This window comes from Eurytemora carolleeae, unplaced genomic scaffold (assembly GCF_000591075.1).
Source record: "Eurytemora carolleeae unplaced genomic scaffold, Eaff_2.0 scaffold270, whole genome shotgun sequence".
Taxonomy (NCBI): Eukaryota; Metazoa; Arthropoda; class Copepoda; order Calanoida; family Temoridae; genus Eurytemora; species Eurytemora carolleeae.
In genome coordinates, this window is record NW_019396168.1 from 131,736 (window position 1) to 147,429 (window position 15,694).

General features: G+C 33.4%; 2 protein-coding genes across 2 annotated transcripts; one reads left to right on the plus strand and one right to left on the minus strand.

The window, feature by feature from the left end:
* Nucleotides 1-1,366: 1,366 nt before the first annotated feature.
* On the plus strand, nucleotides 1,367-8,661 carry LOC111697038 (uncharacterized). Its single transcript, XM_023466905.1, has 8 exons — nucleotides 1,367-1,435; nucleotides 2,056-2,104; nucleotides 2,342-2,400; nucleotides 3,406-3,459; nucleotides 4,628-4,684; nucleotides 4,986-5,080; nucleotides 6,487-6,564; nucleotides 8,565-8,661. Exons 1-8 carry the CDS (start codon nucleotides 1,385-1,387, stop codon nucleotides 8,635-8,637), a joined length of 516 nt encoding a protein of 171 aa, XP_023322673.1. The 5' UTR covers nucleotides 1,367-1,384; the 3' UTR covers nucleotides 8,638-8,661.
* Nucleotides 8,662-8,911: 250 nt separating this feature from the next.
* Nucleotides 8,912-15,594, minus strand: LOC111697037 (mono [ADP-ribose] polymerase PARP16). The gene is made up of 8 exons (XM_023466904.1): nucleotides 15,278-15,594; nucleotides 14,759-14,839; nucleotides 13,813-13,910; nucleotides 13,117-13,372; nucleotides 12,430-12,531; nucleotides 10,911-11,070; nucleotides 10,059-10,162; nucleotides 8,912-9,728 (listed from the first exon to the last, which is right to left on the minus strand). Exons 1-8 carry the CDS (start codon nucleotides 15,433-15,435, stop codon nucleotides 9,533-9,535), a joined length of 1,155 nt encoding a protein of 384 aa, XP_023322672.1. The 5' UTR covers nucleotides 15,436-15,594; the 3' UTR covers nucleotides 8,912-9,532.
* Nucleotides 15,595-15,694: the final 100 nt, after the last annotated feature.

A 15,694-nucleotide genomic window follows, 5' to 3' on the forward strand; every position in this document is an offset into this window, starting at 1 on the left:
ATTCCTGGTTCCTTTTCTACGTTCTACTTCTTCTATTCCTATTCCTGGTTCCTCTTCTCCGTTCTACTTCTTCTATTCCATATACAGGGTGTCCCACGAAACATGAGGTGTTTAGATGAGGGACAGGAGGGGGGGGGGTGTATGGATGAGGGACTGCGGATCTACGTGTTTAGTTTTCTTTACATATATATATATTCCAGTAGATGAGAGAACACAGATCAAACAACATCAAACAGAAAAACAAACTAAACACAATTAGGAATAAAAATAAAATATTTGAAATAACAACCACAATCTTTTCCAAATAGAGAATCGACATTTACCCCTTTTCTAACCTTTAACAAACTTTTAAACATGTGAACATTTTGAAACTTGAAACCTGAATATTTCACACACCTTTATTTAAACATGTGAACATTTTGAAACTTGAAACCTGAATATTTCACACACCTTTATTTAAACATGTGAACATTTGGAAACTTTAAACCTGAATATTTCACACACCTTTATTTAAACATGTGAACATTTGGAAACTTTAAACCTGAATATTTCACACACCTTTATTTAAACATGTGAACATTTGGAAACTTGAAACCTGAATATTTCACACATCTTAATTTAATTTAATTTAATTTAAGTAATCTTAAATCAAATAGGGTTCATTTAAGGTCGCAATCAAGAAGCACAGTCTAAAAAAAAAAAAAAATTGAATAGAAAAAGAATTTATCTTGGTAAAATTACAGGTAAACTGTACCGGTAGCAAAGAAGAGGGAAAAAAATAAAAAGAAAAAAAGGACAAAGGGAGAAAAAAGAATGAAAAAAGTACAAACACAAAAGGACAACAAAAAGAGGAAAAACAGGAAAAAAATACAAAGAAAAGAAAAAAGGACAACAAAAAGGAAGATAAGAAAAAAGTACGGAACAGAAAATGAGGACAACAAATAGAAGGAAAAAATTAAAAAGAAAAGAAAAAATAGGACAGCCAAGAGAGGAAGAAGAGAGAAAAAAGGACAACAAAGAAGGGAGAACAAGAAAAAATAGTGCAATAAAAAGAAAAAAAGGACAACAATGAGAGGAAGAAGAGAAAAAAAGTACAAAGAAAAGAAAAAATAACAACAAAAAAAAAGAAAGAGGAAAAATAGTGCAATGAAAAGAAAAAAGGACTACAAAGAATGGAAGAATAGGAAAAAATAGTGCAAAGAGCTAAAGAGAATATCTCAGCAACATCTTAAATGTTATTAAAAATAAATGCATTTTGATTAGTTGGTTTTTCAAACCGATCTTTTTTTAAATTATCAGAATCTGATTTTTGTTTTATTCATACTCCTTTATTGGTTAAAAGATAAAACATATTTTGAATTTAACTATTTTTGCAGAGTTAGAAATGAGCGGAACCAAGACCTGTGTGGTAATCTGTAACCATTGCAGTAACGAGGTAAAGCTGAACTTTTTCATAACAAAGAAATTTCAATTCATGAAACTGTTTTTTACCTGTCTCGTAATCGTTAAAACAGGAAGCAATTAACTAAATATTTTTAAATCTAATAATTTGATAGCATTGATATTTATGCATTCCAAAGAACCAGGCAAAAATGAAAAAAATGTCTGCATATTGTAACAAAAATAAATATTTTTAATTTAAAAAAAAAAGATTCCACTTAATTTTTTAATCTTTTCATCTATTGATTTTGGCTGCACGTTGGTTTTTCCTTTTATATTATCAAGTTTAAAGATTTAGTTGCTTAAATTTTTAAATATTTAGTTTTAATTCAGTATCCGGATCCGGATTCGGTTCCATATAATACCGGTTTCGGGTCCGGAAAACTTTAAAAGCGGATTTTTTTCCTGTCTTACAATAAAAACAAGCTGTGAATAAATTGAGAAAAGATATTATTTGAAATTATTAAAAAAGAGACGAATACGGTCAGAAATTGCAGAGTTATTGACAATGTCGTGTATATACCTTCTATTGATGACGGATAAAGGTTGACAAATGCTAGGCGAAGCAGGATAATTCAATATTGTGTCAGTAGGTGTCACTTGTTTCAATTCTAGGTTCAAACTTCTCAAGTATACCAGAGAACTTTTCCAACAATAATAATAGGTTAGAATATTTATTTACAGGGTGGGTCTAAAATACAGTAGTAACCTTAGTTTTCAACCTGTTTCAGTGGTGCAAACAAACACCTTAATGATGTATCAACAAATTGTTTGTTCCGTTAAACAATCAAGGATTTCGGAAACCTTATTTGTAAATACTATTTACAAATTGATTTAAAATTAAGGCATTACTACTGATTTTTTATAACTTTGTGTTTATGTTAAATTTTTCAATCAATAGATGGGATAAAAACACGAGTTCTGGGTTCCAATAATCAGACCTTGCAAGCTTCAGGAGAGGTAACCAATACCAATCATCTTCTAGTACTAAAGTTACTTAATCCGCATTCTGTTCTCGTCCCCGGAAACTCATAGTATGCCCTACACAGATCTGGTTCCTTATTCCCTATCTCCAAGTTCATGTTCCTCTTCTCCGTTCTAGTTCTTCTATTCCTATTCCTGGTTCCTTTTCTCCGTTCTAGTTCTTCTATTACTAGTCCTTGTTCCTCCTCTTTGTTCTAGTTCTTCTATTCCTATTCCTGGTTCCTTTTCTACGTTCTACTTCTTCTATTCCTATTCCTGGTTCCTCTTCTCCGTTCTACTTCTTCTATTCCATATACAGGGTGTCCCACGAAACATGACAATTAATGTATGATTGTGAATGTCTTCTTCCATATAATTGTTAAGTTGTGTGATACCATAAAACATATTATAAAACATTACGAGGCATTTATACTAGAGGAAAGTTGATTTCAAAACAATTAAAATATATTTTGGATTGACAGATATTTTAATTTAAAAAGGCTCCATCAACAAATATGAAATCGAAATACACTGGGTATTTACAGTACATTTATAACGTACAACAATACTCAAAATTTGAAAGCATGTTTTTTTTCACTTGCAGCATGGCAGCTAGACAAACAAGATTTCTTATCAGAGAAAAAGTTTTTATTGTAGTCCTGGTTCCTCTTCTCCGTTCTAGTTCTTATATTTCTAGTCCTGGTTCCCCTTCTCCGTTCTAGCTCTTCTATTTCTAGTCCTGGATCCTCTTCTCCGTTCTAGTTCTTCTATTTCTAGTCCTGGTTCCTCTTCTCCGTTCTAGTTCTTCTCTTCTTAGTCCTGGTTCCTCTTCTCCGTTCTAGTTCTTCTATTCCTAGTCCTGGTTCCTCTTCTCCGTTCTAGCTCTTCTATTTCTAGTCCTGGTTCCTCTTCTCTGTTCTAGTTCTTATACTCCTATTCCTGGTTCCTCTATACTTCTATCCTGGTCCAAAATTCTAATATCTTACTGAATATTCTCCGAAGGTATTGGATGACTTGAACCTAGCTCCGGGGGAGGTTGAACGAGAAAAGAGCAAGGTAATAGAGATGGGCCAATTTTTCTTTTAAGCATTCGGCTTTTAAGAGGCTTCGCAGAAGTCTAAGAAGTTATCCATAATTAAAAATTGCTTGCATGTTTGTTAATGAACGTTTGCCGTTCAGACTTGTATCTTCTGTCAGAGTTTTTAAAAAAAGCAATTTCGTAGACAAGAAAAATTTTAATTTTTATAGACTTGCAGTTTTTAAGTGAACCTCCTAAAAAAACAAATAAAAATACTGAATGTGTAAAGGCGTAATTTTAACTGATCTTTGATTTATAGAGTGGCATATCTGATTCACATCTGCACGCTCAAATTCTTTGTCTGATAAAGAATAAATTAGAAATCCATATTTATAATTTTGAAAACTGATATTTTCCTTTGTTGTTTCTCTGCAATTGTGACTTGTACATTTTTTTGCAGGAAAACAACGTAGGAATTTTCAAAGTTAAAAAATGTTCAAGGGGAAAAACTATGTTATCTTCCACATTATAGATTATATAAAGGTTTGAGGGGTACAGTTGTGAATCGGGAATATCCCTCTCTAAACGGAGAGTCGCTTGAAATTACACCGAAGACAGTCCTTTTCAAAATAAAAAAACGATTCCCAGGTCTACAAGGTAACACACACAATTCTCCCCTTGTTGACAGAACAGGATAAATACATGCAGTAATTCACAAAACATACGATGGTGCCAAATATATAAAATAAAGCTCTTTGGTTGCATATATATATATATATATATATATATATATATGTTCTCTTCATCAGGCCAAACGGCTGGACCAAATTGGCTGATATTTTTGGATGGAACTCATTGGGTAACAAAGGCTAAAATTTTTGGAAATTTTTAAAATTCCACGGGCAACATCGAACACTTCAGTTTGAATCATGATTTGTTACCAAGCGCGGGTAAACGGCGGTAGTAACTATTTGTGATAATGCAAAGCTGGGCAACACCGGGTTGTCCAGCTTGTCTAGTCAATAATATGTTCTATGTTGACTTTAATTCTTTTTTTTGACTAGGATTGCATTTCCGGCTTAAACTTTATAGGATTACAAATTACACCATTTTTCTAGAATATCTAAAATTTATTTACAATTTCAAGTAAAACATGAAATAAAACTTTGAATTCTCTTTTTCTAAATAATTTCTTTCTATTTTAAGACTCCTGAAGAAGAAGCACAGATAAAGGCTAAAAAACAGTTCGAAGAGGATGTCAGGGTAAAAAATTTTCTAATCCTTACCTTTGCAATCTAAACCTAAATTATTGATAGAACAGAATTCATAGTTTGACTTACCAAAGGTCTACATCATGATTCATGGGTTTGCAAACATAAGAGTGATTTAAAAATCAGAGTTTCTGGCAAAACAAAATTTTAATAACGTCGGACACCAGTCACCACTTTCATTTGAATCATGTCTTATCATATTATTTCTTGGTGGATTTAAAAGTTTATATTGTGGATATCGAGTTGAGTTGCAGATACCATCCAAAAGTTTTAGCCTCTGTTTCTATATTTAGGTTTACATAGCTATGGGGATAATAGTGGCAATGGCCGTTATTATAACCCTGGTTAAGATATACGTAGTTCAGAATATGGAACCTAAAGATCCAAGGTAATTATATAGAAACTTAATAAACTTTCATAATTAATTCATGTTGGTGACTGTTGGCGTGATTTAAGGTGGCTATACAAAAATAAAAAGAGTGGCATGCCTGATTGACAATAGTACCGTTTTAACCTCTATCTGAGGATCGAACAATAGGAAGATATCGTCGTTCTTCTCTGAAAACAAGTTGAATTCTGACAATTTCCTTCAATATCTCAGCAGCATATCTCAGCAACCACGTTTAAAGAGAAACTACATAAAAAAAAATTAAGTTTCGCCATAGTAATAAGGACAACTCATTCAACCTTGACTTGGGTTTCCAACGAAAAGGGTAAATCGTTTCGCCAAAATTTCGCCTTTTTTCAATTTAATCTGTTTCGCAAAAAAATGCAAAATTTTCGCGCAATAGGAAAATTTCGCGAAAAAACAAATGCAAAAATTCGGGGGGATATTATTAATTATGATATAATAAAACTTCTAATGCTGAGCTCTCAGAGCAGATATAATTCCACAAGTTGTTGCAGCTATGGTTTTCGCGGATTTTTTTTCGCAAAAAAATTACCGAGATATTCGTATCGTTTTCGCAAAAAGTTTGCAAAAAACGAAATAACATTTTCGCATTTTTTTTGCGAAAGTCTTAGTTCGCTGGAAACCCTAGCCTTGACCAGACAAATGTTTTAAAGGGTATAGTAAATCGGACATACCATTTTAAAGTGGAGGGTCAAGGTCAACTGAAAGTTGTATTTTAAAGTGGTGGGTCAAGGTCAGCTAAAAGTTTTTCGACAAGATATGAATTGCTGGTATATTCCTTGTGATGCAACTCCTTCGATCGTGTCGTAGAGAAATAAAAATAAAAAATGCGCCATGAAGTTACAGAACTTTTGTGCTGTTGATCTCGGGATCAAGCATTGATCTCCATCTTGGGTAGACCTACGGATAAAGTTAATTCCTTTTCGATAATCTGTGGTGGTTATATCCTTAAATCAAGATCCCATTTTGGGTATCAATATCAAGCGTTTTAAGAATAAACACAAAAACTCCGACCTCAGAATTTACGGAGGGGGAACATTAGATCTTAGGTCTTGTAGATATGTAAGTACCTTTAAAATGTTACTGTCACTGTAAATAGTAATAAAAAACAAAAATATGTTTTCTTTATAATTTATAATATTAATCTTTTCTTAGGAATTCCGGGGTCTTTGTCTTTATTTCCTATTATTGTTTACAATAAAACTATTTCTTAACCTGTCTTTATAATATTATATTAATAATGAAAATAAGAATTGTATCGTTGTAATACTAGTTTAATAATATTAAAATAATAATAATAATATTAATAATAATATTAATACAATAATAATAATAACAAAAATAAATGTAAAATGTTTACAAATGAAAAATTGTTTGTTCAGTCCCACCTTTAAGCCCCTGCAACAGATGATAAAATCCAACTATAGATATAACGGGAATGGATATCTTCCTTGCAATGGGTAGGTAATTAGTGGTGCAACTGGAAATTTTTTTTTTTTTTTGGGGGGGGGATAGTGAATTCTTCAATTGAGCCTTTGCCATAAACTTTTATTTTCTAATCCCTATATCTTTGCAATCCAAGACCTTAAATGTTTTCAACTATGAATTCTGTTAGATCAAATAACTTAAGTTTGAGATATCACGATCAGGTTACACAGATAGAAGTGATTAGAAATTAGAAATTTAATATTAAACTTAATCGACATGTTCAGTTAAATACACCCTACAGGGTTACCCACAAAAGATGAGACTTCAGAGACAAATGTGCGAAACAATTATACTGCCTGTTGAGTGTTGCCTTTTACTCATGATTCTCTTCTCTTTCTTTGCCAGTAAAAGAATCTATTTAAGACAGAAGACTTAATTTAACCTTGGAATCGTCATATGTTACAAGGTTTAGGTCGTCTTTACAGTCTCATCCTTTACTGGTAACCCTCTGGTATGAAAGGGTTAAAAGGCATAAAATTAGAGAAGCGTGGAGGAAAACACCTAATCTTGAATATTTAAAGTTAAGATTCGAATGAAGAGAGATCGGACTGAGATTAAATTGAGGATATCAAGACTAATGAGAGAACTGTAGAGTTGCTGTCCTTGCAGTATTAACCAGAAAACTCTAGACTAGGAAGAAGACATTAAAGCAATACTGAAGTGCATTTGATGTTAAATTGGTCTGTTTTCACTGCACAGTTGGCATGTCTCATGTTCATTGGCCTAATTAAAGATACATTGAGTCTGAAATTCAACTTCCTATTTCAGAGTTTTCTGGTTTTCATTGTAGAGTAGAATAGGATTTTTTAAAAGAACTGAGTTTTTGCCGCAAACTCCGATTTTCTAATCCCTACATGTTTGCAACACAATGTCGTATAGAGTATAGACCTTAGATATTTCAAACTATGACTGCTGCTCGACCAAATAATCTGGTTTGAAATATCAACGATTTCCCGCATCAATTGTTGCAAAGATATAGGGATTATAAAACTTGATATTGAGGCTCAAACTCGGTAGCATTTTACCAGGACCTAAATAAAATTGTACGTAAGATTTCAATCTTAAATGTTTTTAATCATAACTCTTCAGCTTCTTACTAAAGAGCTGTTAAAAAGAAATGTTTTGAATTTCTAATACGTAAACCGATAAATTTGCTTTCATCAAATTCGTAGGTAAAATCAAAACTAATGGAGGTTCGGGGCCACACAGTCGTTCCAATGCAGTAAAATCGCAAAAATTTAACCTTTTCTAGTTAATTGTGAGACTGTTGACATACAGGGTGTCCCAATAAACAAGGGAATTGAGTGACGAATTCAAGATCGTTACTAATAAGAATATGCATTGTAATACCTGATTTTATCAGCAAGAATCTGATTAGGTCGGCTAGAGTTTATTTTATGAAAACGGGAAATGGTTTCGTGTCTGTAATCTCTCGTGAAAGATAAAAAATAAAGACGGGCATGTTTCATGTGTTTGTATACTGTAGTCTTCTTGGTTTACTTAGAAGGTACAACTCGTACGACCGGATGAAGTCAGAACGTAAACCAAATTTTAAAGAAAGCAGACGAAGACGGATTCCAGCTTTCTCCGTAGGCATTACTATACAAATCAAAGATGTATCTATAAAGACGATATCGAAATATTTTCCCATGTTTTATGGGACACCCTGTACTTTCAAGTCTTCCTCTAGATGAGTGATGCATGATTAAGGACTTTCATCAACTGCAGTGTAGAAGATTTCGTTCTTCTTTATTTCAGCTTATCTCTTAAGAAGAGAAAACTATTGAAAATAATGAATTTGCCAAAACTTGGTTATCTCAATACATTTTATCAAGGCAAAGCTAGCTTCCAAGTGTACCGCTGCGAATCCAATATGGCATTTCATGATTGGAGGGTAAATAAATATATGTTTATTGTTTAAACTCTCTTTCAAAGCCGAAAACAAAATTTCTGTTCAATAATATTTGTTTAGGAATGTTCCTTGCCAACCTGCCCATCTGTCCCCTGAGAGGAACGCAGAGAGAATGGAAGGAGCAATGTCCTAATTCAGAAATAAATATTTAAACATGTATTATTCATTTTAAGACGGAGACAGTAGTAATAAATTGTGGCAAGAAGACTTCTTAATAATCAAAAACTCGATCCATATATTTAACAAACAGAATTTTTAAGCTAGAAAAAATCACAACAGAAGAGAATTATATCAAACGAAATTTGAAACGGCTTAAAATCCTTCGCAAAAATATATTTTAGAGAGGAAAAAAAGTCAAAAAAAATGTACGCCTGATCTTTTCACTGTTAGTTATCTTAAAAATAATATATCTAAATAAAATCTATATTTAACACTGGTGTACTTGATAATGTCTAGTCAATGTGAAACAACAAATGGTGGAAAATAACTAAATACACTTTGCAACAATGAATACTGTATAAATAGAATAAAAATATTTACATTAAATTATATAAAACTTTGTGCAAATTACAGAAAAAAATGTCGAGGGGCAAAATTTAATTCTCAGGCAAATCACGCCACTTTGTTTATCTGACAACTTAACGCAAATACATTTTATAATAAGAAGAAGGCGCAATATGATATCACACATATGTTGCAATTGCAAATTGTAAAATCAAATGTTGGTATTCGATTAATTTAATTGACCAGTTTAAATGCCGATTCTTTTTTGGATAAACAGTGCGTACAACAGAAGAGTCTTAAGCTTTCTGCGACACCTCCTGAGCCCAGTGTGTTCTACAGAACTACTGGAGAATTCCGAGTTTCCTGAGAAACCTCCTGAACCAAGTGTGTTCTACAGAACTACTGGTGAGTTCCACGCTGTGTGCCACATAACTACTGAAGAATTCCGAGTTTCCTGAGACAACTCCTGAACCCAGTGTGTTCTACAGGACTACTGGAGAGTTCCAACGCTGTGTTCAACAAAACTACTGGAGCATTCCAAGTTTCCTGAGAAGCCTCCTGAACCAGGGAGAGCTGGACATCCCAACCAGGAGAAGAAGACCTCCGTAGCCCAGAAGAAGGACAAGAAGTCGGTTGTTGTAAATCCAGTTGGAAAACCTGTTTCTGTACAGCACGCTTTGTACGGCTAATCCAGTCTCGTTTCCGTACACGAACAGGTATCTGAACACAATTGAATTCTTTTCAATCAAAATTAAGGTTACATTCCCAATATCTTCGACAACAATGTGCATCCTTATCATCAAACAAATACAGAAATGTTATTTAATGTTAAGTATCGAAGACCCGGATTTAAAAGAAAAAATTAAAAATCGTAAATTCTAAGAGGTTGTTCAAGGGGGTCTTCTCGAAAAATCAGGCTGAATCGCTACAAATTTTACCATTAGCGATCAAATTACTTTTTCTGGATTAAGTCTGACCCCCACATTTTCATTTTTCCCGAACATTCCCTTTAAACCCTTTACGTTAAACCCAAAAAGCTTAATAAGTTACCTGATATGAATAAGCTGGTTATCCCTGACTAGAATATAGTTTTCAGGTATATTTCCTCCCTCACTACCCTCAACCCGACCCCTCGTTGCATCAGCACAGTGAATCTAGAAACATGTCAGCTATTAGTTTTCAAAGTAAGGACAACCACTTGAAGTAGAAATTCTATTTATTTTCTGAATATTCTATGATTATATTTTCTCTCTCTATTAAATAAAAAAAATACCATCATCTTAATACTGCATCAAGTATTGAAGAAGTTTTAATACAGCAATACGAAAATGATCTAAAGGTACTACTGACTTAATATCAAAGTAACCAAAGATCCTTCAGTTACTATTCACAGCGGTACCATTAAAACCTGTGTCTAGGTACCAATATGGAAGACACCAAGTCATCTGTACGAAGAAACCGCATTTGAAAGTTCTCAATTTTTTAGATGAACAATAAATCTCCCTATTTTGCTCAGTCAAAGGTTTAGAGGGTGCCGTTGTAAATCTGCCATGCAAATCATATAAAATCATATATATATTATATATACTTGGAAATTACGCCTGAAGTCCTTGTAAAGAAATTGTAATAGTAATTTCAAATGACCCTCAATGTCCGATTTACAACATGAAACTTGAAACCTTGATCTGATATAAAATGAGGAAATCGATAGAAGTTATTTTCAGTTAAATTCTCTATTGTTTCTTATTTGCAAGACTGCAAAAGTCACTTTTAAAGAGAAACCGTAAATGAAAATGAACAGTTTAAACAAAAACATGGATATATAATTCATACTTGGATCAGACTTTAAGCTTTTAAGGGTATCTTTGTGAATCGGTCATTGCCATCTTTGAATCTACTAACCTTAACACTAGGATGGTTTTTAATCCTGGCCACAGCTAGGCAGGATAAAGATGAACCAAGCATACTACCGTCCCAACCTATCCCCCGGGATATAAAGTTCAGGCTGACCCCCAGCTCACTGGACAGGTAGATACCCTCACCAAACAACGAGGTTTTAGCTCTGAAATAACTCAGTTTAGAGAACAATAAAAATCTAAATAACGTTGTAATCTGGTTATTTGTCCGATTTGCATTAAATTTTGATTAGGGAACTCGGGAGAACCACGGAAATGTTCTTAGCTTAGTTTTGAGATTCTTAATTGAGTGGGTTTACTTTTATAAATAAAATAAAAATAGCTAAAATCGCAATTTACGACCAAGCGCGGGTAAAATATTATTCAAACGAAATCATATTTTTTGGGACACTCCCTTTACAAATTTTTGGCATAAAATGTTACAGATTTTCTTTAATCTTTCAATCTCAGATGAAAGTCATCATAAAGGGTGATGAAAAAAAAACAACCACTTTACAATTTTATCTCTCACAGGCTTAATTAAAATACGATCATAATGAAATTCATATCACATTATCTCTAGGATGCTAGGACTACATTTTAAAACAATTTTCGGATTTGGTCAACCCTGCTCTGAATAAATGCTCTCTATTTCTAGGGGATGTAACTGATCAGCCTACCCGCAAAAAAACGTTTATAAAGCTAAAGGAGGTCAAAAACCGACTTAAAAATGACAAGGTATTCAATACAACCCTATAACTCTAAAAAGCTTCGTAAGTTCCAGATTACATGTTCAGAGTGGAAAACACTGCAACAAACCATTTCCAGGAAAATGCAGAGCCAGTTCCTTCACTTCTTCTTCAACAAGTAGAACAGCTGCCGGGGACCATTAATATAAGCTGATGGGACCATATTTCACTGCAAAAAGGAATTTACCTTACTATCTTAAATTGTTTCCTAATCCTTGAGTAAATCAATACTAACATAGTCCACAAGGACTCACCTTGCTGACAAGGCGAACCTGTAAACAGCCAAAGCAGCCAGCCTCATATGCTGTCAGCAATAGTTTAAATCAAACTTTGGTTTACACCTGACAATAACCACGAAGTCAAAAAATAATTGAGAATAATTTGGTCATGGCAAAAAAGAAGGTTGCCAGGAAGAAATGTGAAAATCTCTTATCATCTGAAGTAGTGTGCGAATAGGAAATCCCAGCCGGGCAGGGTGATCAACCCCTTTCCCAAGATATTAATAGCATTTATTTAGAGCAGGGTTGACGAAATCCTAAGGTTCTAGAGACACTGTGATGTAAGTTTCATTATAATCGGATAATAATTAAGCAGCTGTCAGAGAGAAAAGTGTTAAGTATTTTTTTTCCCAGACCGGCCTTTGATTAGCATTTTTTTCGATTTAAATTTGACCAGTTACGAGACTCCAGGTCAGAACGAAAAACTCGCAAAATTTCCATATCAGAGTAGAAATGAATAACAAATAATTAACATTTTTAAAATTCTGTTAATGCTAACCTATGCTGCTGAAGTCCATTGTGTAGAATACTAAACCAGTTATCCAACCTACTCCCGTGAAATCCATAGAAACTGTTTTCTTCTGTTGTATTAGACATCCAACTAGAAAATTTTTATTTATTATTTCTTCAAATGTTCACAACTTTAAGAACCTTAATTGTGATTTTGATCCGAATCCGAACACTTCGGGGGACTGTACGCTTAATTTCAAGTGACCCCTCATGCAAAGATGGCAATGCCCGATTCACAACGCTACCCCCAAAAAAAGCTTTGTCTGATCAAAACCTATTATTTGCAATTGTGGTTTCTCTACTTCAGTGGCTTGAGCATTTCTACTGCAAGAAAACATATAGGAATTATCAGAGTTAAACACTTTTAAACCTAGAAAACGACAATATCTTTCCATATTATTGATCAGAATAAGACTACGGTTGTGAATCGGACATTGCAATCTTTGGTCACTTGAAATAACGCTTCAAGTCCCTTCAATCATAATATAAAAAAAATTGTTCAAAAGCATGATTTAATTTGATAGTATAATTGATCAACATGTTTTACAAATCTCTCATTGGTCAAAAGTAATAAAAATCTATTTTTCTATTGTGGTTTCTCTATGAAAGTGAATCGAAAGTATCATTTTTTAAATGGAGGCGAGATTTTAAAATTGCGTTTCCTTTAAATACCAACCTGTCAGTGCTGATTGTTCTAACTTCAAATGCATGTGTTGGGAGAGATATCTGAGCTCCTGGTTTAACTCCAACCCGTCTCAAGGTCTCTATTCCCTCAACTTTGGTCATGGTTCGGAGCGACAGCTGTGACTGTCCCCCGTTGAATACCCAGGAAAGGAGGTTCAGCTGTTGATCAGACAGCTGACAGCTGTTTTGCTCTAGCTGTCGTTGAAGGCGATTAAGTGGCGGAATGGCGAGAAGAGCATCATGAACACCTATTTTTTTAATTTAAATTTTCTATACTTAATATACTATACTTGCATGTTTGTTTGATTGTGTCCAATAAAAGTCAAACGGGTAGAACTTTAACAGCAATACATAAATTTTGGATTATTTAAATTTAAAAAAAAAATTCTGGCAGAAAACGTCGAAATTTATCTATTTAAAAAATGCATGAATAGTTTTGTTTATAGAACGCAGGGAAATGGTGCCTTAAAGAGCAACAGCTAAAAGTTTAAAATTATTATTATTATTATTTGAAAGGCTAGGAAAGAAAAGAATAGATAATTACAAGCCAGACTAGAAAAACAAATTATTTAAACCGACCAAACAATATCTTTATAATATTTTAATGTAGTTTTGTAAGGTTTTCTATTGATCTTCATTTTATAAAAGGTGAAAAGTGTATTTTTCCAACTTCATTTATTTGTTATACCTTTAATATCCTTAGAACCAGTGTCATCTAAAAAGGCAGGAGGGAAAGGAGAAAGGACGGAATCATGTCTGAAGGATTTAGCAGCTCCGGAGAATAAACTGAAATTATTAAAGTATGTCTTTTACAGCTGTTTGAACAACAAGATTTCCCACAACAGAGGGATCTAAAATTACTGAACTGTCCCTTGGTATAATTAAATAACATTAACCCCCCTCTGCGAAGTTTTCGTGAAAAAAATCGCGAATTTTAATCTCACAAGACGATAAATATGTTATGTAGACAAATTTAGTCTTGGGAAGTAAAATTCCCTTAACTTCCATTTTAGGCAGTTAAATGTTAGATTTTAAATTCATCATCCCAAAAGATTACATACACATTACAAAATAATAATTATTTGTATGTGGAAAAACCTCTACCACCTTTTAACCAACATAACTGATCGAACAAAGGGACGTTACGTTACATAACCTCCCTTAGGGACAATAAAGCAAAATAACGCGTATTATTTTAATCTCAAAGGAGGTCTAATATGTGTACAAAAACTTTTTCGGGAATTTTAACACTTTACTTAACCACGGGATCCCTTTACTTCCATGTGATTGTGAAGTACAGGGGCGGACACAGGGGGGTGGCGGGGGGACATTCGCCACCCCCTGACAGATTCAGGGAGGGGCGTAGCCCAACCCCTGAGATTTCGAGGCAAAAAATGTTCCCAATTTGATAAATCGTATGTGTTTTTCAATTTTAAGCTATTTGATTATTTTTTATTTAATGGAAATATAATAATTAATATTTATTGAAAAATTGAATCATCAGAAGAGAAGGACGAAAAAAATATTACCCCCTCACTTAAATCCTGTGTCCGCCCTGGTGAAGTAGTTGAAAATAATAATTAAAGCATAAATATATTATAAAGAATGTTTGCCGAGCATGAAGACGATCTCACCTTAGTTTAACATCACATGAGAGAAGATCCATGGATAAATGTTGGATCAAGCTTTCTTCAATTTTTTTCCTATCCGTCAGACTGAAAATAAAACCTTAATCAGAAAAGTGGAAAAGTTCAATATGTTTCATAATCAAAAATTCATTCATTTTCCCTTATACTAACTTATTCTCAATCATTCAGTTATTTAAAACAATTTCTGAAATACCAGAGCGAACAAATATTGTCGAAAAAGTGGAAAAAAGATGATCGACAAAACGTAAATTGTAAATAATAATATGGAAAGTTTATATATTTGAAAGCGTTGTAGATTTTAAAGAATTACTCCTACCACCCACCTTCCCCGGGGGGATGGAGGAAATTATTTTAGAAGATCTTGGGAAAAAAGTTTCCTTTCGAAACTTCGGCGAAAACCCTCTGAACAAATTACATACCTTCGAGAAAAAATGTTTGTGGGGGGGGGGGGGAGAAAATGATTTTTTAAGAAAAGATAAAACCCTGATATTTTATTTCACTCACTTTCCAGCTCCAGACGAAGATTCTCTGTGAGAGTCACTTGACTGAAGGCTGACCGCAGGCACTGAATGCCGTGACCGTAGAAGAACCTCTGGTTCCGGGGGCGTGGTTAAATTAGTCACTGCTCCGCCCCCTTCAACAAACTCGTCACGGTCACTCATTTTTGTTCATCTGAAGGCTTAATAAATCATAATTAAAAATTGTAAAAATTAACAGGAAACAAAATTCATCATAAATATATATAAATAATACACTTACTATCACATTTTATCACACTTTTTTATACTTGTATCAAAAATTTATAAATATTATGAAGATTCCTGAGCTGAAAACTTTAGATATTGAGATTAATGCATGATCCTCTCTTTTTCTTAATATCGAGACTAACCTAATCTTGTACTTGTATCCTGAAAAGTGTAT

Bases quoted from the DNA above. Each gene is read 5' to 3' on its own strand.
- LOC111697038 (XM_023466905.1), top strand. From the start codon at position 1,385: ATGAGCGGAACCAAGACCTGTGTGGTAATCTGTAACCATTGCAGTAAC. The intron at 1,436-2,055 runs GTAAAGCTGAAC...TTTCAATTCTAG, and splicing joins GTAACCATTGCAGTAACGAG to GTTCAAACTTCTCAAGTATA. The intron at 2,401-3,405 runs GTAACCAATACC...TATTCTCCGAAG, and splicing joins CCTTGCAAGCTTCAGGAGAG to GTATTGGATGACTTGAACCT.
- LOC111697037 (XM_023466904.1), bottom strand. From the start codon at position 15,435: ATGAGTGACCGTGACGAGTTTGTTGAAGGGGGCGGAGCAGTGACTAAT. The intron at 14,840-15,277 runs GTGAGTGAAATA...TTTTATTTTCAG, and splicing joins TCTTCGTCTGGAGCTGGAAA to TCTGACGGATAGGAAAAAAA. The intron at 12,532-13,116 runs GTTGGTATTTAA...AAAATTTTCTAG, and splicing joins AGAACAATCAGCACTGACAG to TTGGATGTCTAATACAACAG.